Genomic DNA, 24454 nt, shown 5'->3' on the forward strand with positions numbered 1-24454 from the left:
GGAAGAGGAGACGCACCCAATGGGGCAAAACTGCATCTAAAACTTTTGTGTTCTGAGAATATCTGGACGCATCACAGTGATGTAACGAAGCACAGGGCCAGAAAAAGCATTTCTGCTGTCCCCAAAGCTACCCGCCTCCTGGGGACTCCAGCACCGAGCTGGCTGCACAGCGCGATGCCACGGCGGGCGAGGACAAAATGAGGGGACAGGTCCCCGCTGCGGCCAAAGAGCGATGGAGCAGCTCATCCCACGGACGCGCGAGAAGGACGGGGCCGCAGGCAACCCAAAGCAGACAGCAATGTCCCCAGGGCCCCTTCTGTCCCCAAGACACTCTGCTCCAAGGACTCCAAATAGCTCTGCCTATAAAATGAGGATGATTTCAAGCCCACCCTTCAGCTGCGCTGGCAACATCTGAGTGTAAATTGCTATTTCAGAGCAAATAGTATTTTATTGTTATTGCTCTTGGAGTATTTCTGTAAAGCGTGGAAGTTCAGCCACCATGCAAGGCCTGGAGGTCTCGGGTGTGGCCACTGTCACACAGCAAATGCTCAAGAAACAGCCTTAGAGTGGATTCCTGAGGCTTGTCCAAAAAAGCACATTCAGAGAATTTCCCCGTTCTACGGCAACTCCCACTTCCCACTTTGCAGGAAACTCCAGCAGACGGCGAGTAAAACTCAAACCAGACTCACACCCAACTGGGGAAGCGATAAGAAATTTGGTTCTGATCCATGCTGCAGAGAAATGCAATAAAATGCCAGTTTCTCGGAAGCCAAAAGTCTGAATGTTTGCCAAGAGGCTAAAAATAAGCCAAAGAGCGCTATATTTAAAGACACTTACTAATAAATGCCTCTGTCCTTGATTAAATAAACTGCAACTTCCAGACAAGCACTCTCTTTTCCAGCAGTTTGGGGGGAGCTTTGGCAGCAGGAGAATAAACATGAAGTCCCAAAACTTTCAACACGTTTTAAAATAACTACCTGGTGGCTGGAGCTGTGCCGGAGTCAGCGCCGTCCCACTGACAGCAGCGGCAAACCGGGGGCTTCTCACACCGGAGCAGAAATTATTTCTGTTCCATTGCACCGTATAGGCCAGATGCTGGTTTTGTTCATCCCTGTGTGGCTGCAGAAGCACCTTTACTTCAGTTATTTTACTTTTTTTTTTTGTTTACCTTTACAAGTAACCTCTGTTAAAACTACAGTGCAAGAACATAGTATATAGAGCTCAGCCACGAATCACAGAAGGGATATCTGGTCTGGTTAGACAAAGCATTATTTTAATTTCAAGATTTTATAAATACATATTTACAAAAGGAAGGTATCAATCCAAAGAGTTAAACAAATGTACAGCTCCCAAGTATTGCCACAGTATGGGGAGAGAAATCGTGTTAACGCAATCCCACAATTTACAATACCCATTATTCAAAAAGAAACCACATTCTTAATTTAAAACACCTCATCCGAAATTTACAACACCCACCGCTGCGAAAGCACAATCTGCCTTGAACAGAATTACACGACAAGGAGGAACTGACCTCTTTCATACAGCTTTTCATGCAAAACACACCGCTTTCTACCATCTAAGTGAATGCTGCCAGCCAACATTTCACCATCCTACAAAAGGCTTTTTTCCAGCCCCAAGGCTCCTTGGGGAGGACAGCACACTGCAGGGATTAAAGAAATGTAAAACCCCGTCGGTCTCGTTCCCTGTGGCCCTCTGTGGATGGGCTGGTGAGGAAATTCCAGATCACATCACCCTGGAGCCCCCTGGCCACTGAAAATCCCACGGCACCAAACACGTGGCACCACACAGCGCCGAGGCGACGCCGACAGCATCGCTTTACCAGCATCAGTCCGACGACGACTGATTCACTCTGCCTCTGAAATTGTGCCTGCAAGCTTCATCCTAAGCTGCTTTTACTCTTGCTACGCTCTCCACACAGAAACAGGCCTACAGGTAAGGGACCTTCCATAAATCCAGGGGTTTATGATGTTACCAAGACTCCAAGAATGCTTTGGATAAATAAAAGACCAGAGCTGCAGTTGCAACGAGATTTCAGCCACCTGTGGAATTCCTTCACTGCAACCACCTCAGCGCCAGTCACATCGCAGAATGAGAGATGCAGAGCCAAGAGAGCACGATCTGAACTCCATATAAACAGCAATGACCTCCAAGAACGAAACGCAGCAGAGTTCACAACTGAAACTATTTGAGGTACCAACTGCTGGAGGAGTTGGGGGAGTTCTTGGGTAACAAGGCTCAGCTTGTGCACGGTTTGTCTGGAGAAGGATGGCAAGCGTTTTTCTAATTCATCCAGAAGTTATAAACCTGTATGAGAGCCACCTAGGATATTTTTTTAATTTGAAGTTTAGGCAAATTAATTCTAATTAATCAAACTAAAAAAAGGACTTAAACACAAACTGCTAGTGGAAAACTGAATATAAGTTGCTAAGAGTGTTAACTTGAAGTCTTGCACAATTTATTTACTTAATTCACACCTCACGTGTGCAGCTCCCAGATCTCATGGTCAGAGCAATATTCTCTGTTGTCTACTACTGTGAATCTGGTCTGGCTTGAGGCTTCCACCACACTCAGGATGTTGTTTGGTCCTCTTTAGCCACAGCCTGCAGAAGGCAAAAAAAGAAAAAAAAAGGAGTAGAGGAGAACTATGTGACTGATTGCCATGATTTTGGGGCAAGACACTCATTTCTGCCAGATACTGCGACTGGTCTGGGCCGTTGGTTAAGCACTGCAGTGGTAAAAGCATTCGGAAGCAAATCCAGCTCCAGAGGAGCACAATCCCAGCACCAACTGCCAAGAAGAGCAGTTCATCGGTGTTGAGCTTCTCATCACACTAATGAAAGAATTCCAGCAAACATTTGTGAACTCGTGGCAGCCAAACCACCTGTCCCCAGAGCTGTCTGCATGATACAGTGAGCGACAGTCAGGAAAACCAGTAAAAGCAAACGATAAGTGACAGCCTAGAAGCGGGACAGGGACGGTTGTGCCTACTGCTGCAGGGACCCCTGGAAGGACAATATCCCAGCACTGGGGCAGAAAAGGATCAGTTGAGAAGAGCTGGTTGGAAGTGAGAAAGAGCACAAAAGGCAGCGGCAGCCCTTTCGGCTCAGAGCTACACACTGAGCACAAGGACCAATGCAACATCCCTCCAGACAAACAGTTTTGTGGCCAGCACACCCCAAAGAGGAAGCAGAGCAATTAACGGAGTAAATCAGCGATGTGTTATCCAAGAGAGGCAGTTCATCAAGAACCACTCCACTCTGTTGCCACATTCACTGTGTTCCTTATTTCCAATATACCAGCCATATTCCAGGAACTTCTGTGGCCCCTGTCCATGGCACCAGCAAATAGTATGAGCTCACGACGCGCTGCAAATGGAACCTGATGCCAATAATTAGCAAGTTACTCTGTGACTTTCCTAAGGAGGCTCAAATTCACAAGGAAATAAGGTGTGGAAGGGTCCCACTGCAGAACTCTAAATAACTTTTTCAGTCTTTCATGCCTAAGCAGGAAGGATGTTTATGGACAGGAAGAAAAAATGTAGGGTTTCCAAAACCCTGGAAATCTTACCTGCCGCAGGAACTGCTTCCCAAGATAGCTGGTCGCCATGCTTGTGAGGTTCTTTCTGCTCCCAACTTTACATCTGATATAACCATAAAGGTTGGCTCCCTGGAGCACCACTCCCATCACAACCACTGCCTAAAACACAGGAAAACACAGTCACTAATTTCCACCGCCGTGCCTGTAACACCCAGGATCTGTCACTGGGTTGAGGGAATCCACTCACCAGCCATTTCACTTTGAAAGAAAAGAGAGCGCTGAAAGCAAATATCACCCAGATCATTGGACAGGTGATTAGACCTAACCAGAAAATTCGGGACTCTGCTTCTGATGAGGTTTTACTCCCTTGTGCCGATACCTAGAAACAGAAAGGACGTGGAGATTAACATCCTGCTCCACTCTATCAATCACGTCACTAAAAACAGCCCAGAATCTACAAGCCCCCTGTTTTTTGCCTCCATGCAACAGTACTGGGTGCTTTGGAGATCTATTTCTACATCACATAAAGATCTTTCTGCAACAGAAGACATTTCCATTTAAAGGACCCTTTTGTCTATCTTCTGTCAGAAGCAGTGGAGGCAAAAGCACCAAATCCTCTTGGAACACTTGGGGCTAAAAGGCTCAGTGTGGAAAACATGACATTTACATGGTTCAGGTACAAAGCTTAGAAACAGCCAAACCTGTAACATTTTCTACCTCCAAATCACTGCACAATCAGAATCTCACTAATCCTACCACTGGCAGAACTAAATATTGACACTCCTAGGCATCAAAGTAAGGTAATTTTTTATTTACACACATGGAGGTCTGATTCACGCCACGCTATTGATTTGATAAAGTCTTTACAGAGCAGAAGATCCCAGGCAAGCACTCACTTCTTCTTGTAACAGCTAAAAATCTGGATTGGGCTAACTACTTATGGGTAAATTTACAGCACCACCAGCAGTTCTGCTGCCTTCCCCCTCCAGTATGTTCTAGCTTTCCTAAACTAGCACCGTTTTGAGAAAAAATGTGCCCGTAGTGAGGGCACAAGCTCAGCTGCAGAAGGGTTTAAATTCAAGTCCCTGCACCACTGCAAACCTCTCAGGTGACCCAGGAAACCATCACTCCAGATCTGGATGCCACCAGCTCCACACAGAGGTAAGAGAGAGGGATCAGAGGGTGACACGGTGGTGTCTGACAGACGGGACACTAGAAAGGTGGCCGCAGCAGACAGGAACACAAAGGCAAAGCAACAGCCATGACCAACGCTATGCGTTTCCTCCTACTTCCACTTGTTTTCTATAGGAGATAAAAGCTACGTCAACTGTTTCAAGTTCACGCCAGAAAACTTATAGGTTACTGATGTGACACAGGAACCTTTACAGCATTTTATGTGGAACTTTCAGGTTACTGACATTAAGCCAGATCAATACATCATGAGAATTTTTAAATAATACAGCAACTAAAAAGCTCATTCGGCCTACAGGAAACAAGCCTATTGGTTACACATCCGTGGCTGGAAGTAAATGTCTACATCATGCAATTTACCGTCATAAGCATAGCCACTAATTAATAGGTATTTCATAAACCAGAAACAATTAAAAAGGAAAAAAAATTAAAAAGTTTACCTTCCTGGCTTCAAACACCCAGTGACTTTTACCATCATCATCCACCTGGTTCCACCAACGAAGACCAACCATCAGTCGCCCTGTGACATTCTGAAATAGAAGAAAAGCGATGAGCTTTAAATCTTCTGCTCAAAGAAACAATTTGCCAAAGTTCAGCTGTTTGGGTGGCTGTTTTCAATGGTGCTCACTTGCCTCACATTTGGGAAAACAAGATTACATGGCTCTTATATCCACAACAATCTATTTTCTAATATGTCCAGTACAATACAAATTACGGTAATAATGTAAAGTGAGGAATATTTCTGGCGATTCAAAAGTGATCCAATAACAAAGCCTGTGCTACCTTAAAAGAAAATCTAATATATGCTCCCCATTTGATTTTCAAAAAGGAGTCAGGTACACAGAGATTTAAGAGTTATTTATTATTTCATTAGCACTTCACAACAGATGACGGGACTTGGGGGTATCATTTTTTTGGAAAGGCACAAAGAAGTTACTTTTTTTGTGACACAAATATCACTCTCTTCCATTATTCTTATACAGTCAGACAAAAATAACAAAAAGTGTAAGAGGAACTTACCTTTACAGCCCAAAAGTCACACGACAAGAGGAGGATAATTGTCACCATGCAGGCAATAAAGCTGCTAGTTAAGAGCTCACAGAGGAGATAGACAACTATCGCACTGACTCGGAAGAATAAGTGGAAAAATGATGCCACTGGATGCCTGGAATGAAGTACAGGACAGTCACAGCTCTTTCAGACAAGACTGAAGCAATTTCAGAAAAATGACATTGCCAAGGCCACCTCCTGCCAACTCACAGTATAAAGATCAACACCGTAACACGAACCCGGTGTGCGACAAACTGCTGAAAATATGGGAAATAAACCAAATAGAAGCTCATCATAAGGACAACACATTCCACATGCAATGATAACCCACGAGCAGACAGAATTTGGGGGGGAAGGTGATAGGGAGTTTTATCTGATGTTCGATGTAATGCAACTTTTATAGGGCAAATTTAAATAGGTTCTGGCAGAGGAAACAGCTCGGAAGGAAATAACACATTTCTCCAACTCTGCAGCCTTGTCCGTCCTTCCTTCTGATTTTTGCTGTTTCCAGGTCAGAAACGTGCAGCACAGAGCCAGGGTCAGCACAGCACCTGTGTATGGACGCTGCTCTGTGGCAGAACTTTGGGCACAACAAGGAAGGAGGCAGCTGGAGCAGGCCATGGTGGACAGCAGGGCAGCACCAAACGCACTTGGGAACAAAGACCGGGGGAGAGAGAACAGACTCGCCCAGAACCAGCGCCCAACACAGTGAGAAGCCCCCGTTACACAGAGGTGTTGTGTCAGTGCAGATCCCTTACACATAGGAACACAAACACAAATTAAATGTGAGGGCACCCTGAGGCAGGGAGGAACAGACCTACAAATTCCAACTGAGCTCTGGAACCGGCACTTGCAGTTATCTAGAGGTTACTCTGTTACCTCTAAGAACATAAAGAAGGAATTTGCCATTCCCTATTTTGATGTAATACGGCAATCCTTCCCTCCTCAGCCTTCTGCCTAGAACTCGTCTAGAAATGCCCTCTATGGCCACTGACCTTATTTTTGACTTTTTTGATCTCCTGGATATGTTATCATCTGCATCAAAGAGAGACACATCCTCGATGTCATCATTGCTGTCCTAAAGCGGGGAGCAGATGCAAAGAGTTATATGAGAAACAAAGAATCTGCTTTCAACTTCAAGCAGGGACAGTTTTGATTAACGAGAAGATTGTGAAGGCACCTTAAGATTAAAATAGATTGGGGAAGAACATGAAGATTTAATTATATACAACAGAAAAAAATGCAGTAATTGGGTTCTGTTCTCTTCTATGTTATGATTTGCGCTTTGTGAATCACCACAAACTCGGTGTGAGTCCAAAGCTCCTCTCTGCACCCAGGCAGTGAACGCCACGGTCCAGTCTGGGGTCCTTTCATCTTCACTCCTCTTAGCGAACTCGTTCCCCTGTACAAAAGCTGTTCCTACGTCACACAACAGCTTCACCCCACCCCGCATTTCAGTGAATTCGCAGCTGACGGACTCAGAACCGACCGTTTTACAGCCGGGTCACATCTCCCTTGCAGGCCCTGCAGAACCGCGATGCCAACGGCAGCGGCCCCGCCGGGTGCCCCCACCCCAGACCCCTCTTCCCTAACGCCTGTCGGCTGCCACGTCCCAGACCAGCGAAACCAACACCAAACCGCCCCGGCCCGCAGGTTTTCAATCCAGTCGGGATGGGTCTCGGGATGGGTCTCGGGATGGGTCTCGGGATGGGTCTCGGGATGGGTCTCGGGATGGGTCTCGGGATGGGTCTCGGGATGGGTCTCGGGATGGGTCTCGGGATGGGTCTCGGGAAGGGTCTCGGGAAGGGTCTCGGGAAGGGTCTCGGGATGGGTCTCGGGATGGGTCTCGGGATGGGTCTCGGGATGGGTCTCGGGATGGGTCTCGGGATGGGTCTCGGGATGGGTTCCGAGCGGGCCCGTCGGCGGGCCCGGCCTCCAGCGCGCCGGCAGCGCAGCCGCAGGCCTGCGACGGCAGAAAGCGCCTGTTACCCCGCACTCCCCGAGCCCGCACGGAGGCCGCACGGTGTCCGAAGCAACCGCGCTCCCGCCGGCCCGGCCCGGCCCCTCACCTGCCGGAGCATGGCGGCAGCGCCCTCACTTCCGCCTGCCGCGCCACGTTACCGCCACGGCCCAATCGCGGCACGCAGCGCGGTGACGTCACGGGGGCGGTGCGAGGGCGGGCAGCGGGTGAGCGGTCCCTGCTGGACACGGGGTGGAAACAGCGCGCTGCAAGAAGCGCTTTTCAGGAGCGCCTTCTGAGCCATACACACGGTATCACCGTGACACCACGGATGCTGAGGTTTGGAGGGTGGAGCACACATCGTCCAGGGGAAATGTGCCCGTTCTGGGCTTGGAGAGCCAGGCAGAGGACATCGCACGGATGCACAGGGAAACAACTGGGCACTAAAAACCACCACGGTGTGGATCCCTGCTGGGGTAGAGGGTGTGCAGCCCATATCCCACAGGTCCTCCCTGTGTTGGCATGTGCTCACATGCATGTGCACACACACACGTTCTCCGCATCTCGGCCGTGGCTGCTGTGAAGGCCACCAGCATCCTGGTCTGTACCAGCACTGCTGTGGCCAGCAGGCCCAGGGCAGTGACCGTCCCGTCCTGGGCGCTGGTGCGGCCAAACCTCGAATCCTGGGGTCAGTTTTGGGCCCCTCACGCCAAGAAAACCCTTGAGGTGCTGGAGCGAGTTGAGAGAAGGGAACGGAGCTGGTGAGGGGCTGGAGCACAAGGGTGATGGGAGCGGCTGAGGGAGCTGGGGGTTCAGCTGGAGAGCAGGAGCTGAGGGGAGACCTTCTGATCTCTGACCTGCCCGAAAGGAGCTTGGAGCCAGGGGGGGTCGGGCTCTGCTCCCCAGGAACAAGCGCCGGGACGAGAGGAAACGGCCTCAAGTTGCGGCAGGGGAGGTTGAGGCTGGATCTGGGGAACAATTTCTTCCCCAAAGGGCTGTGGGGCACTGGAACAGGCTGCCCAGGGCAGTGGTGGAGTCCCCATCCCTGGAGGGGTTTGAAAGATGCAGAGATGAGGTTCTCAGGGACATGGGGTAGGGGCAGACTTGGTAGTGTGAGGTTTATGGTTGGACTCGATGATCTTGAGGGTCTTTTCCAACCAGAATACTTCTGCGATTCTGTGATCGGATGAGTGGGAACGGCCTCAACTTGCACCAGGGGAGGTTGAGGTTGGATCTTGGGAACAACTGCTTAACAGAAAAAGCTGTCGGGCATTGGGACACCAACCCCTCCGGCTGCCATTTTACCAAGCAGCTCCCTTGAGCCTTATTCTGGGGAACACAGCACAGAAACCCAGCAGTGTCAGCAGAAAAGGTTGCTGGGGTTAGGGATTTGGGGCCCTTCACCAAAATGGGATGTTCCCCATCGTTTTTGCTTCCAGGTTGTGTTGCAGTTTGGTTTTTTTCCTCCAAGACCCGGCTCCTGGAGGGCTGGGATGGCAGAGGAGTTGTTGCTTTTAACAGGAACAAGTGCAGGTCAGCTTCCAGCTCTGCAACAACACATCCTGGAGCAGTACGGAAGGGAAAGGCTCAATGAAAGGAGCACTGAATACTTGATCTGGGTTCATTTAATGATTTTTCCAGGGAAGGATAAGCCCAGCTCTTCCAGCCAGCACAGAGCAGAGCACCTCGAGGGGAGGCCCAGCCTTAGTAAATGCCGTACGTGGGCTCCTCGGTGTCTCGGTATCTGTCCAGGTACCTCAGGGGCTGGTGGCGCGGAAACTTCACCTGGGGAGGATGGTAAACGGGCGGCCGCACAAATTCAAACACAGGCTCTCTCATATCTATAAAGGGGTGACACAGAGCGTTAGCGAGACGGCACAGATCCAAACCCCAGGGACCCCCATCGCTAACAAGGGCCTCACACACACACACCCACCAGGGCTGGTCGAGCATGCCCTGGTGAAGGCTCTCGGTGTTATTTTAAAATGCTCATTCAAAATGGCCTTTTAAGAGGTTGTTTCCTCAAACTGCTGTTAGTTTGGGGGAGGATGGCTCGCTAAGCGCCCAGTCTGTGCTGCAACAGTTCCCAGACAAGTGCCAGGACCAAGCAGGAGCCCACGGGCACAGCTCGTTCACCGGCCCTGTGCCTCACCCCAGGGCTGCGTCACGGCTCCCCCAGCCCCCCACATGGGCCATTTCTTACTGAGAAGCTGATGGAAGACCCAGGTGACGGAGCTGTCCCACTGGCACTGGAAAAACGCCAGCCCTGCCGGGGTCATGGCATCCTCGTGCTTTCTGTAGAAGTCAAATGTGCTAAAGGTTCGCATCTTGAGGCTGTGGCTGGAAACAAGACACAAGCACAAGAGCTGAGGTGATTCTCTTTTCTTTGAGCACTCTGGCAGGCAACCACTTCCCCACATCACCCCAGCATCTGTAAAACAGAGGTGGAAAAGGAAGGCACATAAAAAAATCTCATAGCTTCTCCAGCTCTCCGCACATTTCTGCTCCAGGCAGGAAAAAAACCCCACTTTCTTAACGACCTGGTTTAAAGCAACAGGACAGCACAGTGCTTGCAGGGCTGGGATTGTGGCTTCAGGCGACACACAAACTCAGAGCAGCCCTGAACAACCCTGCAGACTAAAAGGAACTTGCTCTCCTCCAGCAGTAACAACCACATCATCAGAACACACAAGAACAGCCTGGCCAAGAGAGCGTGAACCAAGAGAGCAAAAGCCTCAATTACCAGGGCATGGGCCGAACATCCTCGCTGAAATCAATGGGGTGGTCTTGCTTGAAGAGGAGGAAGATGAAGCGATGGTAGCCAGTGCCCATGGCGGGGAAGGGGGGCAGGTAATGGCAGATCTCCTTACCCGACTGGATGTCATTGCCTGGGATGTTCGTCCTGAACACACACAAGTTTACTTCACTATATCTGCATTCATTTCCCTCCGTTAGGGCCAGCAGATTCCCCCAGGATTGCACATCACTCTGTGCTATGTTGTGACATAACCTACGCCCTGTTTGACAAGCAAACAGAGAGCAGAGGCTGTTTTCACTGGAAGAAAAATCACACTCAGCGTTTTGAAAGCCAAACAGCAGCAACACCTGAACTCCTGCACCTTTAGCAGCACCCAGAACATGGGCATGAAGAAGCTACTGGCAGGAGCATGAGAGAACCCACAGAGCTGTCTCAGCAAATTCTTATTCCCGAGCTCTGTTGAAGGAGTTTCTGCCCGCTCCACCAGGGCTTTCCCCGAGCCCAGCAGCGCGGCTCTGATGTGCGGTACTCACACCAGCCAGTGCAGGTACTCCGAGTGCGCGTCTCTTAAATGTCCATCTGCAACAGAGAAAGGCGACTTCATGATAGGATCATAGAATCATTTGGGTTGAAAGAGACCCTCGAGATCATCGAGTCCAACCATAACCCAACTCTGGCACTAACCCATGTCCACAAGAACCTCATCTACACGTCTTTTAAACTCCTCCCGGGATGGTGACTCCACCACTGCCCTGGGCAGCCTGTTCCAGTACAACCCTTTCCATGAAGAAATGTTTCCTAATATACAATCTGAACCTCCCATGGCACAACTTGAGGCCAGTGTTTGCATCCCCCACAAAGTGAGAACCCCCAGACTTGCTTCGAACCAATGGGGCAGCTCAAGACCGCCCAGCAATCCTTTCCTAGCAGAAAAGTAACTCATTCTTATAGGACTGAGCTTAAAATGAGGAGCAAAGAACTCGACAGATGTAATTCCAAGATTAAAGGGACTTCTTGGTCAGCTGCTTCACCATGCTTAGGTTTCCCAGAGCGAGCAGTGGCAGCTAACGCACCTGCCAGGCAGACTGCTGAGGGAGAGGAGTCGGGGGGGAAACAAAAGACGGGAGTCAGGGAATTGCTTCCACTACACTGCGACACCGGTTCTGTCTCATCTCTCAACTGCTAGAGGTTTGGGGAGGCTACAATCTTTCCTGCACATGTAACACATCCCTACTCAGAAGTTACGGCATCATCTCTGCCTGTGCAGCCAAAAGAAACAGGAGTGAACCAACAGCAGAGGGAAACAATCCTGTTTAAATGTGTTCTTTAAAAAAAGAACCTGCTACTCACCTGGATTTGTGAACAACACAGTCCACAGGGAGTCTTTATCTGCCTCGTATGACACTGCGGGGGGACTGGAAGCCTAAATGAGCAACACAAACAGAATGTCAGTCACTGAAACAACAGGTTCCATTAAGACCAGGTCATGATTTCCAAGGCAAAGGACACGAACTGGTCATGGGCATGGCCAGGACACAGCACAGACCAGGCATGGCCACGACATCAAGTAATCCAGCTCCACCTGAGAGCCCCCAGAGCCCTAATAAACATCAGTCTGCTGACAGATAAACATCCTGTTGCAAAGCTCTGTCTTTATCACATCCAAGAACCATGTTTTGATCATCACAGAGGAAATACTCTTGTAAACAAAATCCCCCGGAGCGGACAGTGCCCATCAGGAGCGTCTGAGAAAACCACAGAGGCTTCCCGTGAGGCCAAGGCTGTGCCCAGCTCCCCACACACACCTCTGACGGAGTCACCATGTTCCCGTAGTAGACCGGCACAACATGCTCGTCTTCTTGGCTGTACTCCACCCTCAAGGTGACCCAGGGGGTGAACGTGGCCCCTCGGAACAAGTCACGAAACACCCCGCAGTGCTCGGCCACGCGCTGCTTGTGGAACGGGCCGCTGCTCTTCTCCCACTCAGCTCTGACCTCATCAAGGGGGATCAGCGCTGCGAGGAGAGGGAAATGCTAGAGGTTACACCGGGGGACCGAGCGCGGCTGTGGCAGGGAGGGGGTGGCGGGGCACAGACCAGTCCGGAGCCGCGCTGCTCTTTCCATCTCGGCATTCTGGCGGTTCTCCCTCAGGATCTTTTTTCTTGCCTTGATTTCCTTTGCCCACAGCAGCTTCTCACGCGGCAGGCTGATGTCGGTCTTTGGCTCTTCAGACAGGGGTGAAAAAATCACGTACGTGAAAAATTCAAATACCCAAAATACCCAAACACAAAACCCCTCAAATTGCCCCAGGGGAGGTTAGGGTTGGATCCTGGGAACAATTTCTTCCCAGAAAGGGCTGTCGGGCATTGGAACAGGCTGCCCAGGGCAGTGGTGGAGTCACCATCCCTGGATGGGTTGAACAGACACGGAGATGAGGTTCTCAGGGACATGGGGTAGTGCCAGGAGTGGGTTATGGTTGGACTCAATGGTCTTGAGGGTCTTTTCCAACCAAATGATTCTACGTTTCCAAGGAATCACTACTTTACTCTGCTCCATGTCTCTTGGCAGGTCCTGGCCAGCCTCCCTCCTTCCAGAAGACTACCATCTGGTTCCCTAAAGACACTGGCGCTCTGCAAACTTCTACATCAGAAAAGGGCCCACCTTGTGCCAAAGCTCCTCATCACCTCTTTACAGGGTGCATTTTGTGGCAAAATGCAGCCCCAGCAACAGCTTTCTTGACCTCCAGCAGCAAAACCCCGCACGGCGCAGCCCCTTGGGCGAGTACCTGGCTGGGGGCTGCTGTGCTGCCGGACCGTCTGCCACCAGCGTGGCTTCCTGCTCTCCTTCTCCGCCAGCCTCAAGTACCGACTGAAACTGCGGTATTTTTCCAGCGCTTCTAAGTTGCTGACATCAATATCCTCGTTGGGCATCGGCCCCAGCGGGGCTGCCCGCTTGCAGAGTGCAGCTGGGAATGGAGAGTGAAGAGAAGCTGCTAAATTCATGTACACTGTGAATAACTTACAAAAGATGCACCCATCATTCACCAATGACATGGTAAATGCTTTCAGACGACCTGCAAAATGAGGGGAGGATGATCCACAGAATCACAGAATGTCAGGGATTCGAAGGGACCTCGAAAGCTCATCCAGTCCAATCCCCCCGCCGGAGCAGGAACACCCAGATGAGGTTACACAGGAAGGTGTCCAGGCGGGTTGGAATGTCTGCAGAGAAGGAGACTCCACAACGCCCCTGGGCAGCCTGGTCCAGGCTCTGGCACCCTCACCATGAAGAAGTTTCTTGTCATACTTAAGTAGAACCTCCTGTGTTCCAGTTTGCACCCATTGCCCCTTGCCCTATCATTGGTTGTCACCGAGAAGAGCCTGGCTCCATCCTCCTGACCCTCACCCTTTCCATATTGATCACCATGAATGAGGTCACCCCTCAGTCTCCACTTCTCCAGCTCCAGAGCCCCAGCTCCTCAGCCTTTCCTCACATGGGAGATGCTCCACTCCCTTCAGCATCTTCGTGACTCTGCGCTGGACTCTCTCCAGCAGTTCCCTGTCCCTCCTGAACTGAGGGGCCCAGAACTGGACACAATATTCCAGATGTGGTCTCACCAGGGCAGAGCAGAGGAGCAGGAGAACCTCTCTCGACCTACTGACCACCCCCCTTCTAATCCACCCCAGGTCCCATTGGCCATCCTGGCCACAAGGCCCCAGTGCTGGCTCGTAGTAATTCTGCTGTCACCAGGACCCCCAGGTCCCTTTCTCCTACACTGCTCTCCAACAGGTCATTCCCCAACTTATACTGGACCCTGGGGTTGTTCCTGCAAGAGACGCAAGAGATGAGGCCGAGAGAGCCCGGGAAGAGCCAGAGCCATCCCCGCCTTCCCGAGACGGCCACGCCAGGAATTCAGGCGCCCAAGCGCTCTCCCCGCCACGCCCCAAGCGGCTGCCGCTGCCCGCCCAGGGGGAACCGGGGCTCCCCGGCCCGGGACTCACCGGCCGTGCCGAACGCCCGCCCGCTCCGGACGCCGCACAGCGCCGCGCTCAGCAGGGACACCGCCATGGTGCGCGACGCTCGCTGTGGAAGGCCCCCGTTACCATAGCGACAGGGGCTGCGCCGCGCGCGGCCTCTCAAAGAAGGCCCCAGTGCCATAGCAACGGGGCTGTCGACCGCAGCGCCTGGCTGGAAATTCCCCCCTTCCTTAGCAACGGGGCTGGTAGCGCGGAGCCTGACTAGAAACGTCCCACAGCCCCGCGGGACGGGCTCTTCCCTTCCCGGGAACCCCTCCCCATCGCCGGCCTTGCTGCTCCGGCCGGGCAGAGCCCGCCGAAGGGACCGGAGTGGCCCTGCTGTCAGCCCGGGGTACCAGGACGGGAGGTGAAGCCCAGCACAAGAGCCAGGGTTTTTTCAGAAACCGGCCCAAAAAGGAAAAGCCACAGTTGCCTTTGAGCTGTGGAACATCCTGGGGGTGCTGGGGAACCACAGTGCAGAGTCACAGAGTCACAGAATCCCCGCCTGGTGTGGGCTGAAGGGCCCTCTAGAATCCCCCAATCCAGCCCCCCTGCTCACGCAGGGTCACCAGAGCAGATCACACAGGTCGGTCCAGGCGGGTTTGAATGTCTCCAGAGAAGGAGACTCCCCACCCGCTCTGGGCAGCCTGGTCCAGGCTCTGGCACCTCCCAGCAAAGAAGTTTCTCCTCATGTTCAGCTGGACCCTCCTGTGTTTCAGTCTGTGCCCGTTGCCCCTCACCCTGGCGGTGGGCACCACTGAACAGAGTCTGGTCCATCCTCTGACACCCACCCTGAGATATTGATCACATTGATCAGATCCCTCTCAGCTTCTCTGCTCCAGCTCAACAGCCCCAGCTCTCTCAGCCTTTCCTCACAAGAAAGATGCTCCAGACCCATCAGCATCTTTGTAGCTCAATGCTGGACTCTCTCAGTAATTCCTTGTCCTTCTTAAACTGGGGAGCCCAGAACTGGACACACGACTCAGATGGGGCCTCACGAGGGCAGAGCAGAGGGGGAAGATTCGCCTCCCTCGACCTGCTGGCCACGCTCCTTCTCATGCACGCCGGGTACCATCGACCTTCTTGGCCACAGGGCACGTTGCTGGCTCATGGTCAACCTGTTGTCAACCAGAACTCCTGTGGCAGCTCGGCTCTGCCCGGCCTTGCAGCTCGGCCGAGCCCCTGCGGTGCCCTGAGGCCTTTGGTTGTCCAGCCCAGCAGCTCGTGTCCCAGAGCCAGCGCCACGGCCGGCGGGATCCACCCCCACGGGGGCAACTGCCTCCCGGTAGCGCTGGCCAGATGGCCAGTGGCACTCGCCCTGACGGATGGAGGCCAGACAAACAGGGCAGCTGGAGCTGTGCTGGGTTCACTGGGCACCAGGACCTTCAGGTAAAAGCAACAGCTTTCCCCTGCTAATCCAGACAGCTCTGTGCGAGCCCCGAGTCAATATAAAAACAAACTGAAGGAAATCAGACAAAGCTCCTTGGGAATGCATGGGGAGGAAAAAACAGCCTGGACACCTCACTTGGGATTGTTGTTTTCTGCAAGATGGCCTTTAAAAACCAGAAGAACCTCCCAGAACAACCTCCAGACCCAAGGACCTGGGTCAACTGATTTCTGCCCTCAAACACCACCTTCATCATCCCAGGTCAAATTGGCAGTTTCTCCAACCACCATCTGTGGTTTTTTTGCTCCAGAGAAGGACGAGAATTTCCTTCCCAGCTCCATCAGCAAAATGGTGCCACACACAGATTCCTGTGCACAAAACTGTCACAGAAATGTTCTTGACCCCAGGTTTCCCATACCAGAATCTCAGACGTTTGTGCTTTAAAAAATAATTTAATTATAAGATACAAAACAACTTAAAAGGCACAGCAAAGAAACAGTCCAGACTGGGGGCCTTTCAGGGCGGGGAACACAAGGCAAAAGAGACGTGGGCTTTTGAACACATTTCTCTTAAGAAACCCTCTAAGAAATGGTGGTCAGGAGCAGGGAGGATGGCCGGGATGCTGGCAGAGGTGAAGTGCGGTAGGGCGCTTTCCTCAGGATCTCCAGAAATAACTGCGTAACCTCAAAGAAATCGTGGTCCGGAGAAGGGCAGAAGGACAGATCGGATGCTGACAGACACGAAGTGTTGTATGACACTTTCTTGAGGGACTCCAAGAAGATCTTCTCCCTTTCTAAGTTATTATCCTCCTGAGAAGAGAGGAAGGATGGGTGGGATGGATCCCAGAAAGTGCCACAGAAACAGAGTCGCAGTCCAAGGTGTTGCTCATCAACAAGAGAAGGATCCCAAAGCCTCCCTCATGCCATGGCCCCCCATGAAGGGGACCCCTCCCTGGCTCCTCCAGAGCCCAGAACCTCGCAGTCTGAGCAAGACCCGCAGGGGAAGCCTCCAAGAGCGTCCCTGCCTGGGGAAAGACCCAGCAGGGACCCGACAGCACAGGATGGGGACACCACAAAGCCAGAGTCCAGCAGAGCCGGCGTCTCCCACCCAGGGAAGGGCTGAGCAGAGGGCTTTCTCTCATGAGAAAGCAAACACAGCGGGGCTTTCTCCCACCCTGCCCCAGGGCCCCCCACTCAGACCACGCCGGCGCTTGGTTGCCCATCGCCATTTATTGCAGCTGCTGCCCTCTCAGCGCTTGGGGCGGTGGGACCTGGGCCGGGACCCCCCGTCCGGCCCGGCTGTCAGGGTGTTGATTCACTGCGGGGGGGCTGGACGGGCGGCAGCAGCTTCGGTGCCAGGGTGAGGCGTCCGGGAGACGAGGCTGGTCGGTGCTCCAGCAGGTGCTGCAGTGAGGAGGCTGGTCGGTGCTCCAGCCGGTGCCGCAGTGAGGAGGGGGTGCCTGGGGGCGAGGGGCAGGGTCAGCCACAGACACCCACAAACAGGGTCCGTGTCCCACACTGCCCAGCACCACCCTCGTGTTCCCCCAGCTCCCTCCAGCTCCACCACAAGGACCGGCTGCCCCAGCAGCCAGTGCTGCCCCCACAGCCCACATCCCCAGACCCCCGTCCCACCCTGCCCAGCTGCGGACAGAGACCCGCCCCCCAGACAGCGGGGTGTCCTCTGTCCCCCGGGGCCCTGACAGGGCCGTACTTGGCAGGCTCCTCGAGGCCGTGGTGTCTGGGGTGCCCGTTTGCCTTGAGGACAGCTGAGAGCCCCCCATCATGGACAGCTGCTCGTCCTGCCGGTTCCCATCAGCGCCGTCCTGGCCCGACAGCTGCATCGCGTCCTGCTGGGAAGGGGAGAGCGTGTGACCAAAACACGGGGCCCCATTCCGCATCCCCCAGCAACCCTCCCCCAGCCAGCTCTCCCTGGGGAAACTGAGGCACGGATCCCCCCGCAGGCTCAGCATCCCCCTCCCCAGCTCCGTCATCCCTACCTTGTTGGGGCGCCGGGCGACGGGTGGGAGCCGCCGTGGGGTGCTGGGCGGTTGAGGCTGGAAGCGCGGGGGGGTGAGGGTGTGTGGGCCCCCGCAGCTCCGCGGAACAGTGGGGTATCTGCACTCGCCCGGCCGCTCCCTGTGGGACAGGACATGGGGGTGCTCAGCGCCTGGCAGGTGGCACCTCGTGTCACTCGATGCCAGGGAGGCGGCCGGGGGGTGCTCCCTGTTGCGGGGGGAGCTACTCACGGTCCAGGCGCCAGCATGTTGAGGGGTCGGTCGCAGGACAGGCAATGGAAACCAGCCAGCAGCTGCCTGGAGCGGGGAGAAAAGGGTTGGGGAGCTTTTGGGAGGCACAGCCCTGCCTGCGCACCGTCCCCCGCCCCAGAAAGCCTCTGCACCCACAGCCGGTGGCTCACGAGGGCTCCTCCCACACGTGCCCCCTCATTGTGCCGCCTCTGTCGCTGGGAAGCTGCAGCTGGCAGGAGCACAAGGCACAGCCACTTGCTCAGCATCCCCAGGGGCGCTGCCCACAGCACTCCCACGCCAGGGTACCACACCGGCACGAGCTGGGACAGCCAGCAGGAACAGGGCCAGCGCTGCCAAAGCCACCACTGTCCCCATCGCGCTCACTTCCTAATCCCGGCGGCATCGTCACGCTCTGGCTGCGGCGCCTTCTCCTGGAGCTGCCCCCTCAGGCTCTTCCACCGCTCCTCCAGCTGCTTCCGGAACAGCCCCAGCTCCCGGCGCTCCAGCTGTGGACGGGTGACACCCTCAGCCATCTACCCCAGGATGGGACATCGCGGTCCCCGGGGGGACAGCCAGGAGGGGGGACCCTCGCAAGGATGCTGCCTGAGGCTGCCAAGCCCCGAAGGTGCCAGTTCTGCGTGGAGGGGACGAGCCCTCACCTTGGAGTCCATCTCTGTCTGGAGCTGTTGCTGGAACAGGTGCCATTCCTGCTCCTGGCCCGTCACCCGGCTCGTCACCTCCTCCACCATCTTGTTCAGCCGCTCCACGCTCGCCTCAAACTGGCTGCGACTGACTTTGTCAGCCAGGGCGGCTTTGTCTGCTTTCTAGCAACGGGAAAAGGCAGGAGAGCGGTGGGGTCGGGATGGAGGAACAATGGGAGAGGGAGAAGTGGCTACGTGGCCCTGTTCACCCCATCACTCCTTTGGGGTTGGTCCCACCAGCCGAAGGGACTTGGGGTGACAGAGGGACCTGGCAAGGGACCCACAGCCGGTCTGGAAATCCTCCCTCCCTCTGGCTGGTTCTGCCAGCCGGCACCCAAGGGACAAGGGGTGTTTGTCAGCCTGCCCGGGACCCCCTTGGCTGGCACCAGGGCCCCTCGAGCCCGTACCTCATTGATTCCCAGCAGCAGCAGCTCCTCCTTGTCTGCTTTCTGCTTCTTCAGCCTCTCCAGGGCCTGGAACAGAGCCTTCCAAGGCAGACAGCAGCCCGTGATGCCACGGCAGGGTCGGAGCTGCCCCCCAGACAGCCGAGCACCCCGCGCCGGCCCACCCCATCAGAAACCTCCGGGAAAGGCATTGGGAAGCTGTGCAGGGCTGCCAGCAGCCTGGCAGGGGGACAAATCCCTTGGGGTCCCCAGACGGGGCTCTGCCTGGGGGTTACAGCCACCCACCTTGATGTTATTCTGATCCTGCTGGCGATCGTGCAGGAGGTTTGCAAGGGCCGAGCTGAACTTCTCGTAGTCCTTTTGTAGCTGCGCCATGCTGGCCTGGACGCGCTTCAGCTGCTCGTCCTGCTGCAGGGACTAAGACGCCAAGGCGGTGCTGAGCAAGGTGGGTGGCTGCCCCATGGGGACAGACCCAGGGTGTTTTAGCTGGTGGCCACGGGCTCTCAGTGCAAGCAGGACATTGGCTCCAAGGCTTTAATTCCCTTCCGTGCTGCTGACTCCGACAAGCCAATTAGGGGGCAGCGAGGGGCTCCCCCACGTTACAGCAAAGCACAAATGCCTGGGGGGTCCTGGCAACTCAAGCCTCCTACACCGCATCTCCTTACCTGTCTCCTCCACTTTGGATAATTCTCCATCTTGCTGCCTGCCTTCTGGGATAGGGACTCCACCTGCTCCTCCAGCTTCTCGCAGCGCTGGAGGAACTTCCCCAGCTGCAGCCTGGTGTCCACGTTGCAGACGAGGCACCCTGCGTGCTCCGGGCACCCTGCCTGCTCCTGCCCCCCGCTCTGCGCCGTCGCCCTCGGCTCGTCCTGCTGCTGGCAGGGGAGGAGGAATCAGCTCTGAGCCGGGCTGGATGCCGCCCACCAGCCCAGGTGCCGTGGAGGCTCCATGGCCCCATCCAGCCAGGGGAGGTGGCCGGGACCCCGCCAGGACTCTCCCTGAGCCAGCGGGGCCGGGAGCGCTGCCCCCGGACCTCACCTCTGCCTGCACCTCTGCCTGCACCTCTGCCTGCAGCTTCTTTGCTGTCTCCGTCACCAACTTATTCACATACTCGGCCGCAAACTGCTCCAGCTCGGCCTGGGACGGCTCCTGCTGCTTCACCAACTCCTTCCGCTCTGCCTTTACCTTCTGCCGCTTGGGCCTGGCCAGCGAGACGGGGGCACGGGCAGGCTTAGCCTTTGTGGGGGTGTCCCTTGCCTCCCAAACTGGGATGCTCCCAGACCCCAGGCTCCCTCGCAGCCCTGCGGGGTAGGAAACCCTCTCCCATCCTTTTACCGCAGCTGTTGGGTCATCTGGCCGCTGCCGTCTGCTTTTCTGCCGGCTCCAGCCCCCCTCATCTTTCTGGGGGCATCCTCCACCTTCCTGATCTGGGAACAGCGGTGGGGGCAGTGAGGGCACAGCCCCCGGTGTCATCCCGGCACGGGGGCCCTTCGGCTGCCCCCTCCCTGCCCAAACTGGCATCCCCGCAGCCCCTCGGGGACTGCTGCCGGCTCACCTTCTCCTCCTCCTCCTCTTTGAGGTTCCTGGCCATGTCTTGCAGGAAGGACATCTGGCACTGGAGGTTGGCCAGGATACTGGTGATGCTCTCCTGGCCTAGAGGGACACGGTCCAAGGGGATGTGCTGTCAGTGAGGGGGTCTCACCCTTGGGGCCAGGCTCTGAGCATGACGAGCCCCTGACCCAGGGTGTCCCTACACCAAACAACCCCGCCAGCCCCCCCAGTGCTCTCACCTCCCTCCGGGAAGAGCCGGTGCAGGTTCTCAAGCTCTGCACGTTCTGCTTTGGTTTCTTTAAGCTGCTCCACCTGCTCCTTCAGAGCAGCACAGAGGTGGCCGAGCTGCCCAACCTGGGAGAGAGCCTCCCGCATCTCCGCCTCATGGCCGGAGGTGCTGGTGGAGCCCAAGGAGCCCCAGGGCACGGCCGGCTCTCGGGCATCCCCTGGGATGTTGGCTTGGGAGCCGGGGGACCCAGGCTGCATCCTCGGGGTGGTGGTGTGTGTCCCCGGTGATCCCGGCTCCAGGCCCGAGGTGCTGGCCTGGGTGCCAGGGGCCCCTGGCTGTGTCCCCAGGGGGGTGCTGGCCTGGGTGCCAGGGGCCTCTGGCTGTGTCCCCAGTGGGGTGCTGGCCTGGGTGCCCGGGGATCCTGGCTGTGTCCCCAGGGGGGTGCTGGCCTGGGTGCCCAGGGGTCCTGGCTCCAGCCCCAAGGTGCTGGCCTGGGTGCCCGGGGATCCTGGCTGTGTCCCCAGGGGGGTGCTGGCCTGGGTGCCCAGGGGTCCTGGCTCCAGCCCCAAGGTGCTGGCCTGGGTGCCCGGGGATCCTGGCTGTGTCCCCAGGGGGGTGCTGGCCTGGGTGCCCAGGGGTCCTGGCTCCAGCCCCGAGGTGCTGGCCTGGGTGCCCGGGGATCCTGGCTGCATCCCCGGGGTGCTGGCGCTGGCATCATGAGACCCTGTGTGATCCGAGGGAGCGCCTGACAACTTCACAGGGGTCACTGGTTCCCCCTGTGTCCCTGCTTGCATCCCCGGGGAGCCAGACCCTGGAGTCCCCGAGCTGGTCTCCATCCCAGGCTGTGTCCCACGTCCCTTCGGCCCCAGTGCTGAGCTCTTCCTGGACTGGGTGTCCATGTCCACGTGGGTGGGCTCGGTGGGGGCAGACTGGCCCCCACTGCCCTCCTGGGAAGAGGAGCCAAAGGGCAGCAGGTTTACTGGCAGCTGGGCAGCCGTGAGGACAGACCCCAGAACCCCCTGCCATGTCCCCAGTCCCTGTCCCCAAACCATCATCTCACGGGGCCAAACTCGTGTTGAACATGAGAGCCCAAAGGCAAAGGGATGACGGGGTCAGCCCGGCCATGGAGCCGGGGGGATGGGACCCCCAGGGACGGGACCCCCAGCATCGCTGCCCAGCACCCCCAACCCACAGGCTGTGCCCCGAGGCAGGAGGGCTGGTGGCCCCGAGGGAGCCGGGGACGCAGCCGCCTCCTGTCCCTGCGCAGCCCGGCAGCATCCTGGGGCTTCCCCTGGAGCTGGGCGAGGAGAGGGACACCCGTTCAGATGTGGGAGTGGGATTTGAAGAGTGTCCCCAAATGAACTGGGGCACGAGGCAGAGGGACGCTGGGCAGGGCTGTGCCTGGGGGCTGCGGCTGAATTGCACAGGCAGAGCTTTATCTCCCCTCCTTCTTTGCTCCCATGGCTCTGTTTTGATGGCTCTCTAGTTCAAAAGTGCTTTAGCAACTCTTGGGACACCCTTCCCACTCTTCCCTCCTGCTGCCCTTCACGCTGGTGACACCGATGGGCGCAGAGCTGGGGCGCAGGCTGACAGGGAGAGAAGTGGGGAGGGGATGAGGGCCCAGCTCCCTCCCGGGGCACCCGGGGACGCTCACCAGGCCAAGCGTCTCCTGGATCGCCTGGATGTCCTTTGCCATGCTGGAGTGCGCCTCCTGCATCGCCTCCTGCATCGCCTGGATGTTCTTTGCCAGGCCGGAATGCCTCTCCTGCATCGCCTCCTGCATGGCCCGCATGTCCTCTGCCAGGCTGGACTGCACCTCCTTAAACTTGTTGATCTCCTCCCAGAGATCCTGGAGGGAAGCCCTGTCCTGGGAGAGCGGGTGGCGGGGTGAGCCCAGGGGAGGGTCCCTGGGGACCTGGACCCCGCTGTGCTCTGCTGCGTGAGCTCGGGCTTAACGCAGGCCTTGGTCTGAGGGCAGCACGACGGCAGCGCGGAGCCCAGAGGAGGGGGCGTCTCAGGGGGGAGCACCCGGGGACCAGCAAGAGCATCTACCTTGGACATGTCTTTCTCCTCCTCTTCCTGGCCAGGCTTTTCCTTTGTGTCCTGGTCCTTCTCCTGCTGGCGCTGCTGCCCGATGATCATGGCCTCGAGCAGCTTCTGCAGCTTCACCACGCTGACAGCCCCAACCTGGGGTGTCAAAAAGGTGTCCTTCAGCATCTCCAAGAGACTGAGTGGGTCCATCGCTGCTGCTCTGCCTGAAAACACCGAAGCTGAAGTGGGAAGACAGGAGCTTTTCTGCCCGGAGGTGATCTTGGAGGGACGGGCAGCCAGCAGCCTTTCTGCTCCTCCTTCTTGCCACAGAAAGCGATCCAGTCACCAAAACAGATTCAAGTTCCAAAAGCAATCCAAGTGGCGAAAGTGATCCAGTCACCAGAAGCAATCCAAGTGCCAAAAGCAATCAAACCACCAAAAGTGGTTCAACCGCCAAAAGCGATTCCACCACCAAAAGTGATGCAAACCCCAAAAGCGATCCCACCACCAAAAGTGATGCAACCACCAAAAGCGATCCCACCACCAAAACTGATGCAACCGCCAAAAGCGATCCCACCACCAAAAGCAATCCAACTGCCAAAAGTGATCCCACCACGGCCAGTGACCAAATGGGTGAGGGGCACAGGTGACAGGGGACAATATAGTGTCTCTGTTGCCCGGCAACACCCGCCCCAGGAGCCAGCGGGCGCCGCCCTGGTCCCTTGTGATGGAGTTATCCACGGGATGGGAGATGCTGAGGCTCCCTCCTGCCTTTCCCACTTTAACACCTAAAACGCAGCTGGTGACACCTCATAGGTTGCGGCAGGTCACTGCAGCCCGTGCCCAGATTCAAAATACAATCAGACAAGTCAGGGGGAAGGAAATCTCACTTTACTGCATTAAATACACTCAGTTTTAATTGCAGAAAGAATGGTTTTATCCATGTTGTGTACTAAATCAAACTCTTCTGACGTTTAATCATACCCTTTCCCCATGGCAAAGTTGGCCTCCGAGGTGATTCCCCTTCGCGGCGGATGTGTAGTGACTGGCTCACGTGTGCACCAGCACCTGGGAACCTGGGCTGAAAACAAAGTCAAAATGCCTGGTTTAGAATGCCTTTCCCTGCAGTGAATCAAGGCAGAAGGATGTATTTTGAGAAGGAACTGTTCTGAAGGGATTTCTTTTGCCTCTCTTGACTGTTGGCATAAGCCAGTGGCTGTTGACCAGGAAATGTGCTCATCGCTTGCTCCCTCATGAACACTCTCCTGGCCTTTTCAGCTCGAAAGACATCAACCAGAGTATCTTTCCTGTCATCTGTGCAAGAATGCGGTTCAAATGTAAAGGCTGATCTTCCCTGTAAGCAGCACGAACTGC

At 55.5% G+C, this 24454-nt stretch overlaps 3 protein-coding genes across 6 annotated transcripts; all 3 read right to left on the reverse strand.

The window, feature by feature from the left end:
- Nucleotides 1-1253: 1253 nt before the first annotated feature.
- On the reverse strand, nucleotides 1254-7928 carry TVP23C (trans-golgi network vesicle protein 23 homolog C). The gene is made up of 7 exons (XM_065647815.1): nucleotides 7869-7928; nucleotides 6795-6877; nucleotides 5770-5914; nucleotides 5190-5279; nucleotides 3806-3937; nucleotides 3589-3717; nucleotides 1254-2621 (listed from the first exon to the last, which is right to left on the reverse strand). Exons 1-7 carry the CDS (start codon nucleotides 7878-7880, stop codon nucleotides 2589-2591), a joined length of 624 nt encoding a protein of 207 aa, XP_065503887.1. The 5' UTR covers nucleotides 7881-7928; the 3' UTR covers nucleotides 1254-2588.
- A 1438-nt stretch (nucleotides 7929-9366) lies between these two features.
- MRPL38 (mitochondrial ribosomal protein L38) lies at nucleotides 9367-14624 on the reverse strand. Of its 2 annotated transcripts, XM_065647861.1 has the most exons (9): nucleotides 14518-14624; nucleotides 13302-13481; nucleotides 12613-12741; nucleotides 12323-12531; nucleotides 11868-11940; nucleotides 11051-11096; nucleotides 10503-10661; nucleotides 9963-10099; nucleotides 9367-9600 (listed from the first exon to the last, which is right to left on the reverse strand). In XM_065647861.1, the coding sequence occupies exons 1-9, from the start codon at nucleotides 14582-14584 to the stop codon at nucleotides 9464-9466; spliced, it is 1137 nt and encodes a 378-aa protein (XP_065503933.1). In that variant the 5' UTR covers nucleotides 14585-14624; the 3' UTR covers nucleotides 9367-9463. The 2 variants fall into 2 exon arrangements, with proteins under 2 accessions (XP_065503933.1, XP_065503931.1); XM_065647859.1 differs by lacking the exon at nucleotides 13302-13481 and having other exon boundaries at nucleotides 14518-14597.
- Nucleotides 14625-17021: 2397 nt separating this feature from the next.
- Nucleotides 17022-23647, reverse strand: LOC135996308 (glutamine-rich protein 2-like). 3 transcript variants are annotated; one of them, XM_065648139.1, is made up of 15 exons: nucleotides 23102-23647; nucleotides 22704-22916; nucleotides 21060-21996; nucleotides 20825-20922; nucleotides 20605-20696; nucleotides 20308-20470; nucleotides 19935-20141; nucleotides 19555-19686; nucleotides 19273-19350; nucleotides 18824-18988; nucleotides 18549-18670; nucleotides 18165-18230; nucleotides 17916-18054; nucleotides 17630-17768; nucleotides 17022-17378 (listed from the first exon to the last, which is right to left on the reverse strand). In XM_065648139.1, exons 1-15 carry the CDS (start codon nucleotides 23288-23290, stop codon nucleotides 17221-17223), a joined length of 2898 nt encoding a protein of 965 aa, XP_065504211.1. In that variant the 5' UTR covers nucleotides 23291-23647; the 3' UTR covers nucleotides 17022-17220. The 3 variants fall into 3 exon arrangements, with proteins under 3 accessions (XP_065504211.1, XP_065504212.1, XP_065504210.1); XM_065648140.1 differs by having other exon boundaries at nucleotides 17630-17765; nucleotides 19935-20144; XM_065648138.1 differs by having other exon boundaries at nucleotides 19935-20144.
- Nucleotides 23648-24454: the final 807 nt, after the last annotated feature.

Source organism: Caloenas nicobarica, chromosome 18, assembly GCF_036013445.1.
Source record: "Caloenas nicobarica isolate bCalNic1 chromosome 18, bCalNic1.hap1, whole genome shotgun sequence".
Lineage (NCBI taxonomy): Eukaryota > Metazoa > Chordata > Aves > Columbiformes > Columbidae > Caloenas > Caloenas nicobarica.